The sequence below is a fragment of the Bos indicus x Bos taurus genome, chromosome 4, assembly GCF_003369695.1.
Source record: "Bos indicus x Bos taurus breed Angus x Brahman F1 hybrid chromosome 4, Bos_hybrid_MaternalHap_v2.0, whole genome shotgun sequence".
NCBI lineage: Eukaryota > Metazoa > Chordata > Mammalia > Artiodactyla > Bovidae > Bos > Bos indicus x Bos taurus.
This window is the reverse complement of record NC_040079.1, coordinates 92,033,000-92,045,543: the sequence shown is the minus strand read 5'-3', so window position 1 is coordinate 92,045,543 and position 12,544 is coordinate 92,033,000. Positions and strand designations below refer to the sequence as shown.

At 37.8% G+C, this 12,544-nt stretch overlaps 1 protein-coding gene across 10 annotated transcripts in view; it reads left to right on the top strand.

The window, feature by feature from the left end:
- The window catches only part of HDAC9 (histone deacetylase 9), a 986,654-nt gene extending 974,187 nt beyond the window's left edge, over positions 1-12,467 (top strand). For all 10 annotated transcript variants that reach the window (XM_027539980.1, XM_027539984.1, XM_027539978.1 and 7 more), the window contains one exon: positions 9,323-12,467. In XM_027539980.1, coding sequence (XP_027395781.1) covers positions 9,323-9,362 — 40 coding nt within the window. In that variant the 3' untranslated portion in view covers positions 9,363-12,467. The remainder of the gene's footprint in view (positions 1-9,322) is intronic.
- Positions 12,468-12,544: the final 77 nt, after the last annotated feature.

Below are 12,544 nucleotides of genomic sequence, written 5' to 3'. Positions count from 1 at the left end.
GTCTGTTGTGAATAAAGCTGCTGTGAAGTTGTTTTGTTAATATGGAAAAAACACATAACATTTACTATATGGACCATTTTAAGTATACAGTACATTAGTATTAACTGTATGCCCATATCTCTAGAACTTTTATCTTGCAAAACTAACACTCTATACCTATTAAACAACTTTCCTTTTCCCCTTAGCCTAGCTCCTGGTAAGCACCATTCTAAGAATTTGATGACTTTAGATATATCATATATGTGAATCATGCAGTATTTGCCTTTTTGTGACTGGCTTACTTTACTTAGCATAAAGTTGTCAAGGTTTATTATCCCTGTTGTAGCATATGACAAAATTTCTACCTTTTTTTATGGCTGAGTAATACCTCATTGTAGGTACATACCACATTTCCTTTATCTATTCATGTGACAATGGGCATTTAGGTTGCTTCCACCTCTGGCTAGTGTGAATAATTCTTCAATGAATGTTAAGTATATAGTCTATCTCTTCAAGATCTGATTTTGAATAATTTTTACTATATACCCACAAGTGGAATTCCTGGATCAGATGGTAATTGTTTTTAATTCTTTGAGAAACCTAAGTATTTATGAAAGTTTTGTACAGGTTTTACTTTGTGCCATTTTTCTTTCCCACCAGCAATGAAAGACAGTTACATTTGTCTTATATCCTCACCTGCACTTGTATAATGGGTCCTTATTATTTTAGCCTTTCTGGTGGGTATGTAGTGAAAGCACAATACACTATCCAATTTTCTCACAAAAGCTATATTCATGTCCATATCAGGCCTTCTTGGCACACACCCTCCCTTCTGATTGGCATACTTAGCTTGTCTTCTCACTGACCCTTCACTGGCTTTCACATTGTCCTCCAGCTTACCTTTTAGAGCTCAGATCAAATATCACTTCCTCTTCCTGGAGAATTTTCACTGACTATTAATACCCAAATTAGATCAGGTCCTTCTGTTCTATCAGTACTGTGTCTCCCCTATACCTCTCGTACATAGAACAGAGCCAGGGGTGTATCATAGATACTCCATAGAATTATTTCTTTAATCACTGAAAATCTCCGTAGTCTGAGGAGTGTGCCGGCATTGGTGGAGATGTGAGGCTTTGGAGCTCTCACAGTGAACTATGGCAGAATTCTGGAAAGCAGTTTACTACCATTTTAGTCAACACAAAGCAAAAAACCTGGTAATCTTGCTCCTAGAAATGAATACTGAAGACATTCTCATCCAGGGTAATTACATGTACTAAGAAGTTCACCACAGCTTCTTCATGATAGGTAAGAAGGGAATCATCAAACCCAGTGTCCATTATTGGAAGAACGAAGGCCAAAATGTGAAGGTTACACCATCAAGGAGATGCCATGTATTACTTGGCTGCTACAGACTAGATAACGATAACTGCATACAGTGATGTTTATATAATGAATGTAGTACTCAGTGAGAAAATTACACAACAGAAATGATAAAATTTATATAAAATGAAAATATATGTCCATAAAACAATAATATGTAACTTTAAGGAATCCTATGAACAGAACAATGTACATAACAAGAATTAGATTGCTTACCTTGGAGGAGGATGAGGAAAGTACAGGGATTAAATTAAATCAATAAACCAAGAGGAAATGTGTCTTAAAAATAACATTAACATAAATTAACAAATGCTGCTTTAAAAATCATAGGAAACTAAATACCCCTCTAAGGAAAAATACAAGAATTTAATTTTATGCTATATCTTGTCTCAAATTCTTTCTGCTTTTTTAGTTTTGTAAATTAACTATTGTGATTGCTGGACTAAACTGATCCTTAATGTATGAAATCTTTGGCCTTCATCAATAGAGGACTGTGTTCACTTCTACTTATTGTTGTAGAAGTTTATGTCTTTCAGCCAGCTGAACTATTATACAAAAATTTATCTTTGAAGGTTTTATTTTACAGTTATTCATGACTTTTCTGTATCTCCACCTCACCTAATTGCAAATGGAATTAAATCCATATACTGAAGAAATCTCTCCCTTTCACCCATCTCTCACCACAACTGTGTTTCTGTTAATCGAGGTAAACCTGGTATCTGTCCATAGAAGATTAAAGTGGAGAGCCCCCACGTTTCCAGAGTACCAAAAACAGACACTTAAGGGTCATCTCTAACCAGTTCACTTTGAAGATGATTTCTTAACTTAAAAGAATATGTAGACATGTAATAGGGGTTAAGTAACGATAATACTGTATCCACTGAGAGCTATGGATATGAGAACACCCAGAGAGCAGATCACAGATTATTATTTCAGTTTTAAAGAGACCATGACTTACAGGTAAATTTTGGAAAATGGCAGAGCTGGGACCTCAACACATGGCATCTGCCTTGAAATCCAGGAAATTTTCCAACTACTGTGTTTTAAGACACAGAGATTTGGCTGGTTGTGTGTATTCATTTCATCAGAATGTAAATTAACTATTTTCCCAAAAGCGGTTAATATTTTTAAAATGACTTTGGAGAGAGGATAGTGAAGAGAAGTATCTTGATAGCAAGCTTTTTATATTGTACCTCAAAGCCTTCATGTTTTAACAGAAGCAACTTCATTCTGCAGTGAATGGTTTGTGCTGAAGACACTTTGCTTACCTCCTCAGAGTCTAGGATAAATGCCTGGAGAACTCACACATCTTCCACCCAAGGCAGATATGTGCTCTTTACTTCTTTGACCCCTGAGACATTCTCTACTCACCACAGTCTCTGAAATTCCTGCTACAATTAAGTGCTAGATGCAGGGGAATGATTATGTTGGTGTGGTTTTGGGTTAGAAGTAGGAAAATTCAGATGGAGGGAGTATTGTCACTAAGATGACAGAAAAACTGAGCCTCTGTTCCCCACCCCTCCCACACACACACACCAGAGATCAATAATTAGACTGCTCTCCATGAACAGAAACAGCCCTGGGAGAGCTTAGGTGTCCACTTTAGAAACACCTGCAACAGAGCAAAACAAAAAACCTGAGAATAACTGGACAAAAGAGCTTCATTTTGTCTGTGTCAGCCCATCCTCCAGGCTGGCATTGCTCAGCACCAGGAAGGAGAAGGTTCCCTCACCAACAAAGGGAGAACAGCATGACTGGCTTCCCCAGCTTTCTGGGACACTGCAGGAAAGACCCACTTCAGTTTCACTTCACCCAGAGATCAGCAACGCTGAGATGTATGACATGACTAGGGACAGGGAAGGAGGGCAGCGGGCCTACCAGCAGCAGTCCTGCAGTGGGAGCAGCCATCGTTCCCAGGGACTTGCTCTACAAGGAGCCCAGCTTCCACCATGGAAGAAACCAGTGCCCAGTACAGCCACTTTCAACTCCCTGCAGATTTCTCCACTGAGATTTGCCCCTCACTGGTTTTCACCTCCATGGTCATCAATAGCCTGAGTTTCTCCTTGCTCCCTCCCCACCACACATATAGCCTGGGACCCTTAGCAGTGGCCAGCCCCAGCCTCTGTGGCTGTGCAAGTCCAGGATGCCAACCTGTGCATGTCCACACTGTCAGCCCCATTACGAGCCTTCAATGCTGCGTGTGCATCCAGCAAGACCTGCAATCAAGGACATCCGTGCTGACAGCCAAGGCCCCCTCAGATGCCTCTGGGCTTTCAGCATTCAGCCTGTCTCTTGTTACTGGCCTGAATCTCAACTTCTGCTTGCTCCTCCAGCTGTGTACCTGCACACCCCCAGCCTGGCTTGCATCACAAATCTCTACTGCCATGCTCACCCCTGTGGTGAGACCCTTCATCCATGGGAGTGAGTGGGATGATGTATCCAAAGTGCTGAAAGAAAAAAAAAACAAAAACTGCCAACCAGAAGACTTTACCTGCCAAAGTTGTCCATAGAAATAAAGGGGAGATAGACTTTCCCGAACAAAAAGAAGAAAGCTGATATAGTTCATCACCACAAGACTTTTCTTTCAAGAAGTGCTGAAAAAGAGTTCTTCACACTGAAAACATAGTACAATAATTACTCCCATGAAAATATACAACACACTGGTTAAGCTAAGTATATAGTCAGTTGCAGGATACTCATACTATAATATGGTGGTGTGTTAAACACAACTCTGTTTAAAGGCTAAAGTACAAAAATATTTTAAATAGCTATCAGTTCAGTTCAGTCGCTCAGTCGTGTCCGACTCTTTGTGACCCCATGAATCACAGCACGCCAGGCCTCCCTGTCCATCACCATCTCACAGAGTTTCACTCAAACTCACATCCATCGAGTCGGTGATGCCATCCAGCAATCTCATCCTCTGTCGTCCCCTTCTCCTCCTGCCCCCAATCCCTCCCAGCATCAGGGTCTTTTCCAATGAGTCAACTCTTCGCATGAGGTGGCCAAAGTATTGGAGTTTCAGCTTTAGCATCAGTCCTTCCAAAGAACACCCAGGGCTGATCTCCTTTAGAATGGCCAGGTTGGATCTCCTTGCAGTCCAAGGGACTCTCAAGAGTCTTCTTCAACACCACAGTTCAAAAGCATCAATTCTTCGGTGCTCAGCTTTCTTCACAGTCCAATTGTCGCATCCATACATGACCACTGGAAAAACCATAGCCTTGACTGAACAGACCTTTGTTGGCAAAGTAATGTCTCTGCTTTTGAATATGCTATCTAGGTTGGTCATAACTTTTCTTCCAAAGAGTAAGCGTCTTTTAATTTCATGGCTGCAGTCACCATCTGCAGTGATTTTGGAGCCCCCAAAATTAAAGTCTGACACTGTTTCTACTGTTTCCCTATGTATTAAATAGCTATAGTAATTTATTAATGGATAAACAATAGCAAAAAAGTATAAATCATGACATCAAAAAAAACTAGAGAGAGGAGTGAAAGTATATGTTTTATATGCAATCAAATTTATTAACAGGATAAAATTAGACTGTTATTATCTATAAAATGTTTCAAGTAAGCCTCAGGTTAACCACAACACAAGAACCTATAGTAGATAAAGAGAAAGGAATTAAAGCATACCACTATGGAAAAATCATCAATTTTAAAGGAAGGCATCAAAAGAGGGAAAAAAATAAAGTACAACTATATGGTGGCAGTAAATTATTAACTAGGAGAGATAAGAAAGCCTTCTTCAGCAATCAATGCAAAGAAATAGAGGACAACAACAGAATGGGAAAGACTAGAGATCTCTTCAAGAAAATTAGAGATACCAAGGGAACATTTCATGTAAAGATGGGCTCGATAAAGGACAGAAATGGTATGGACCTAACAGAAGCAGAAGATATTAAGAGGTGGCAAGAATATACAGAAGAACTATACAAAAAAGATCTTCATGACCCAGATAATCACGAGGATGTGCTCACTCACCTAGAGCCAGACATCCTGGAATGTGAAGTCAAGTTGGCCTTAGAAAGCATCACTACGAGCAAAGCTAGTGGGGGTGATGGAATTCCAGTTGAGCTATTTCAAATCCTGAAAGATGATGCTTTGAAAGTACTGTGCTCAATATGCCAGCAAATTTGGAAAACTCAGCAGTGGCCACAGGACTGGAAAAGGTCAGTTTTCATTCCAATCCCAAAGAAAGGCAATGCCAAAGAATGCTCAAACTACCGTACAATTGCACTCAACTCACATGCTAGTAAAGTAATGCTCAAAATTCTCCAAGCCAGGCTTCAGCAATATGTGAACCGTGAACTTCCTGATGTTCAAGCTGGTTTTAGAAAAGGCAGAGGAACCAGAGATCAAATTGCCAACATCCGCTGGATCATGGAAAAAGCAAGAGAGTTCCAGAAAAACATCTATTTCTGCTTTATTGACTATGCCAAAGCCTTTGACTGTGTGGATCACAATCAACTGTGGGAAATTCTGAAAGAGACGGGAACACCAGACCACCTGACCTGCCTCTTGAGAAACCTATATGCAGGTCGGGAAGCAACAGTTAGAACTGGACATGGAACAACAGACTGGTTCCAAATAGGAAAAGGAGTACGTCAAGGCTGTATATTGTCACCGTGCTTATTTAACTTATATGCAGAGTACATCATGAGAAATGCTGAGCTTGAAGAAGCCCAAGCTGGAATCAAGATAGCTGGGAGAAATATCAATAGCCTCAGATATGCAGATAACACCACCCTTATGGCAGAAAGTGAAGAGGAACTCAAAAGCCTCTTGATGAAAGTGAAAGAGGAGAGTGAAAAAGTTGGCTTAAAGCTCACCATTCAGAAAACGAAAATCATGGCATCTGATCCCATCACTTCATGGGAAATAGATGGGGAAACAGTGTCAGACTTTACTTTTGGGGGCTCCAAAATCACTGCAGATGGTGACTGCAGCCATGAAATTAAAAGACGCTTACTCCTTTGAAGGAAAGTTATAACCAACCTAGATAGCATATTCAAAAGCAGAGACATTACTTTGCCAACAAAGGTCCATCTAGTCAAGGATGTGGTTTTTCCAGTGGTCATGTATGGATGTGAAAGTTGGACTGTGAAGAAAATTGAGCGCCGAAGAATTGATGCTTTTGAACTGTGGTGTTGGAGAAGACTCTTGAGAGTCCCTTGGATTGCAAGGAGATCCAACCAGTCCATTCTGAAGGAGATAAGTCCTGGGTGTTCATTGGAAGGACTGATGCTAAAGCTGAAACTCCAATACTTTGGCCACCTCATGAGAAGAGTTGACTCATTGGAAAAGACCCTGATGCTGGGAGGGATTGGGGGCAGGAGGAGAAGGGGACAACAGAGAATGAGATGGCTGGATGGCATCACTGACTCGATGGACGTGAGTCTGAGCGAACTCTGGGAGTCGGCAATGGACAGGGAGGCCTGGTGTGCTGCAATTCATGGGGTCGCAAAGAGTCGGACACAACTGAGCGACTGAACTGAACTTATTAACTATTAATAATTATTTTAAATGTAAATGGCTCAAAGTGAAAGGACCGCTGTACTCGAATGTTCATTGCAGGGTTATTTAAAACAGCCTAGATAAGAAAATGTGGTGTATACATAAAATAGAATATTATTCAGCCATAAAAAAATGGTTCAACGTGGGTGAAACTTGGGAGCATTATGCTAAGTGATATAAGACAGAGAAATATAAATGCTGTATGATCTCACTTATATATAAAATAAAAAAAAAATTGAACTCTATATGAGGCGATGGATATTACCTTAACTACTGTGGTAATAATTTCACAATATATGTCAATCAAACTATCGTGCTGTATACCTTCAACTTACACAGTGAGGTATATCAATTACTTTTCAATAAAACTGGAAGAAAATGTTAAACTCATAGAAATAGTAGACTGAAAGTTACCAAGGGCTGGGACATAAGGGAAATGGGACAATGCTGCTCAGAATGTGGAAGCTTCCAGTTATAAGATGTCTAACTGCTGGGGATCTGATACACAGCATGATGACTTATAGCTAACAATGCTATATTGTACACTCACAATTTGCTATGATAATCTTAAATGTTCTCACCATAGCAACAAAAATGGTAATTATAGGAGGTGAAGACTATGTTATTATGGTAAGCATTTCATAATATATATGTGTATCAAATCATCACATTGCCTTTAACTTGTAATCAACAAACTGTATCTCAATAAAGCTTGGAAATAATACAAAAGTTCAGTCTATTGAAGTATCTGATTTGAGGATTATATACCTATATAATCCATGTATTCTCACATGTAAATATGATCACATGTTTATGAATAAATTAGCTTACTTACCCAACTGTTTTCCTTTTCTTCTGGGAATGCTGCTAATTTTACTTTGGAAAGATTTTACTACAGGATGACTTGTGATTCATTTAAAAACCCTTTACATTATATAGCAGGTCTAAACAGTTTCTCACAACCTCCTTATCCAATATACTCTTGGACAGGCTATAACTTCTCTAAGAATTTTTCTAAATATTCCACATAGACTCATTTGGATATCCTTTTTAAATAATAATGAATACCTAACATTTCTCATTCTTTTGTGGATGCATTAAAATGTTTTACTGTTCCATGGATAAAATCTTTTAATGTTTTAAATTTATTTTAAAAATGCTAAATTAAAATGGCAGCTACTTTATTGATACATATAGAAATCTTTTTTCTTTATATGTATGAAACAACACACCTAATTGTTCATTTGCCTTCATTAACAAACATTCTAATATGAAAGTAATGCATTACAGAATATTGGCAATTAGATAAACCGTATGAAAAAGAAAATTAAAACCACCTACCTGTTATTCCACCATCGAGAGAGAACTGTCATCCAATTATTGTGTTTCCTTATGGGAGCACAGGCATAACTCTGTACCGTTCAACACAGTTTTATGCTTATGTTAGATGATGAAGGGACAAATCCAAAGCATTAAGTAACTACTGTCTCGTAGTATATATTGTTTAGAAGTTAATTTTACTACATTTTTTAACCTTCACTAATTTTGTAAGGAACGTCTTTTTTTCTCAGGGTTTTAAACATGAAACCACAGCCTCACAGAAGTATAGTTACAACATTAGCAGTTGCAGTATTAGCAAATTGCAGAGCTCAGACTCATACTTGGTTCTCCCGACATCTCAGACCCCAATGTTCTTCCCCCAGCAACCCAGCTCCCTCAATGTATTTGGATTCCGGCTACAGTTTGTCCTTTTGACTAAATTAAAAATCATTCTAAAAGTTTGCCTTGAAACACCCTCAGAGTGTTAGTAAATTAAGGCTAAATCTCAAGTATAAATTTTCAAGCAATTAGTTTTGGTTTTGCCGGAGCAGAACACCCCACAGATGATGCTGAATAAAAACTATTTACACACTACGATAGTGCATTTCTTGTAAAAACGTTGGGTCTGTAGCAGCGATTTGCTAATCAAATTCAGAATTTGATTTGAAATGCCTCCGGCAGGCAGCCAATCCAGTTATGAAAGAACAGAAGCAAAAACCAGAACCCTGGTGAGTCTCCCTCAGAAGCTAGCTAGGTCCTTTGCTCTCGTTAGCAAACTGGTTCCATAGGAAATCACTGCAATTGCTCCTAAAATAAAATATCGTTAATTTTTTCAATAAATTATTGGACTGTATGAGACACAAAACATGAACATTTTGCAATCTAGAGTTATAAAATATTCTGACATGTTTTAATATAAACAGGAACATTTCCAATGATTGCTTGGATCGAAAATGTTTTTCCACTTGACATTTGTTTATACTTCCTAGGAAAGAAACTCTATTTATGGATAACTGAATAACACAAATAAACATCAGAGAGAGCTGAAAAATCAGCTTTGATTATGCATGAAAATCTACAATGTCATTGTGTACTCTCATGCTGTATTCTGATTGCCTGTTTATTTTTACAGAACTGCTGGTGAGCCTATGGAAGAGGAGCCAGCCTTGTGAAGTGCCAAGTCCTCCCCAGCCCCCCACCCCCGATATTTCCTGTGTGTGACATCATTGTGTATCCCCCCACCACCCAGCACCTTCAGACATGTCTTGTCTGCTGCCTGGGTGGCACAGATTCGATGGAACATAAACACTGGGCACAAAATTCTGAACAGCAGCTTCACTTGTTCTTTGGATGGACTTGAAAGGGCATTAAAGATTCCTTAAAAGTAACCGCTGTGATTCTAAAGTTACAGTAAACCACGATTGGAAGAAACTGCTTCCAGCATGCTTTTAATATGCTGGGTAACCCACTCCCAGGCCCAAAGTATGAACTAGAAACATGCAACACAGCATTAGATACTGTTAATTACATATGCTACAACAGCCAGTGAAATTTTGGGCAAAACCTGAGAAATACTCATTCCTGACATTCTGATCAGATTTTTATTGGGTAATTTTTTGTCAGACAGTCTTAAATTGTTTACAGGATTTGCTTTCAGCTATGAACGGATAGCAATTCCTGACAGATCACGGGATTTGTTTTGTTTTGTTCTGTTTGTTTTTGGCCTTTGTTTTAACACATGGTTCAACTCTTGCTAGTAAGAGTCCAACATGGAGGAACTGAGATGCGGCTTTTTTCAGGGGAATAAAACACGCAGTATCTCAAAGTCCAGTGGCAAAGGCATGTCACATATTGTATGTAATTTTTTGAGAAGTCATGCCCCTTGCGTAACATTCCTCCCTCTCTGTGTTCTGACACAGGAACTTTGCAGTTCATTTGGGATGATGGCTCCCTCCTGCCCATCCCCCTTGCGCCCTCCCCCTAATGTACATTTCTTGCTCTGAGGACAGTAGCTCTGAGCATATGTTCCATGGAGTATTTTAACTGTCTTTGAAAAAGTGTGTGTCTTTTCAAAGGCCATCTTAATTTGTTCCAAATCTATCAAGAACTTCTCTTACTTTTATTTTAGTCTTCCATCACTTCCTTTCTTCTTGCCTTTCATCCTTCCTTCCAAAAAAAAAAAAAAAAAGTGAGGATTACCCACAATCTCCCCAATTACTCAGGAGCTTTGTGAACTTAGTTTATTATTTTTTTTTAACTTCCCAGGGTAACACAATTGCTTAGTCTGATGTATTCTTTTAGCTGTAAAACCACTGAGGGTAAATATGGTCTAAGCAATGTTACTGAATTTTCCAGATCTTTGAAATGTGTTAATGAAGGCATTGCCTATTTGAAGTCACCTAAAATTGAGTTAACCTTGAAATTGTGCCTTCATGTGAAAAAAACACAACACAAACGTAACCATTACACATGTTGCCTTAGTGTCAAAGGCAAAAAATAAAGGACATTTATTTCCGAGATTAAAAGCAACTTATTAAATATAAGTAGGTTATCCCCCTACCTCCCCTTATTCTATTTCAGTGTATAACTCAAACACCTAAAGACATTGATGTAGAATACCTCACAGTATTTAATATCTGACGATGCTTTCAAAGAGTTGATGTTTCTTTTTATATATTTTCCTAACTCAAAGGATATATTAAAGCCATAAGTGAAGATTGTCATGCTTTTATTCAAAAATCTGAAAGAAACCTTAATTAAAACAAGGTTTTAGGGAAGGCCATGATACGAAAGATATGGAACAATATGGTTTTAGTTAAAGAGGACTCCAACCTGTAAATCAAAGATGAAAGATTTCACTCAAGTAGAATTATATAACTCCCTTTTGTTATACAGTCAGACCATATTTTTCATGCATTTGGTTTTCTTAGGATTACCATTTTAATTTTAAAGACTTTTATTACATATACAAAAATGGCTCGATACTTGGTTTAACATCTTAGAAATTTGAGACACTCTTTGAAATAGGAAATCTGAAATGGAATGTAACTCAGTATTAGTTAAAAATTACTTTCATTGCATAAGGGTAAGGTCAATCTAGATTCACAATAGTAATGAATTTTTTTTTCATGATATTTTTAGAGAAATTCATGCCAATCATATTTGCTAGCTCTTGCTATTTTTGCTGTAATTGCTTAAGGAGATTTACTTAAAGAAACCAAAGGCTTAAAAAAAAAAAAAAAAAAAAGGGCACATCCCCCCTCCCTTTAAAAAGGAAAGCTATATCATATTGTAATTGGAAACATAATTGTGACTTTTTAAAATCAACTTTGTAATTACAAATCTCTAATATTCCTCTCAGTCCTGCCAGATATTTTTTTTAGACTTTGAATAAGAAAATGAAACGGTATAATGCAAACATACTAATTTACTGAAGTTTCCTACAATAATTTTACCTTAAACATTACACACAGCCATCAGTCTGATAAAGCCAAATCACTAGCACATCGCCATGGCTTTTAAGATTTAAAACCTTAAACATTAATGAGTTAATCACACAGCCTTCCATGTGATACAGGACCCAGTTGGTTGCAGTTAGAGTCTTTAGGATACACAGAGAGGCAGATAAACTATGGAGAGGATTAATCACAGCTGAATGTAGTTGTAAGAACCAAATGCCAGTGCTTTTTGATTGTACCGTTACAAGATGGCGTGTAGCCCTCAGGAACAGAATGGAGGCTTTTGGAGAATATCAGTACTTCTTTTGAAATAGAACAGCATTTTTTAGAACAGGTAGTTTCTCTTGGTATAGTTTCCTTCACTTACACATTTCATTTTTATTGCTCACAAGAATTCCCAGTAAGAGGCTGTTAGAAAAACTCTTCTGTAAGCATTATCAATAATATGTCTCTTTCTATTCCCTGCTTTGAAGGATAATTACATAGGCTTTCTCACAATCTTATAACAACTCATATATGAGGGATAAAAATAAATGTTTTTGCAAAATCTACTAGTAAACAATACAAGGAGTGTAATAAGATTTGATAATAGGTACAAAATGAAAATGTAAGAAAATCTTCTCAATTGTAAAATCTGGGATTATATATTAAATTGAAATCCAGTTTTATTAAATAAGTAAAATGAAATGGAACTCAAGTGATAATAGAGGCTATTTAATCATTGCTTAGTAGGTGAAAACATTTTGAGATGAAATATTTTTAAATATTTTAACAAATTTACAACATCAATACTTTGGCCACCTGATGTGAAGAGCTGACTCATTGGAAAAGACCCTGATGCTGGGAAAGACTGACAGCTAGAGAAGGGAAAACAGCATGAGATGGTTGGATGGGAT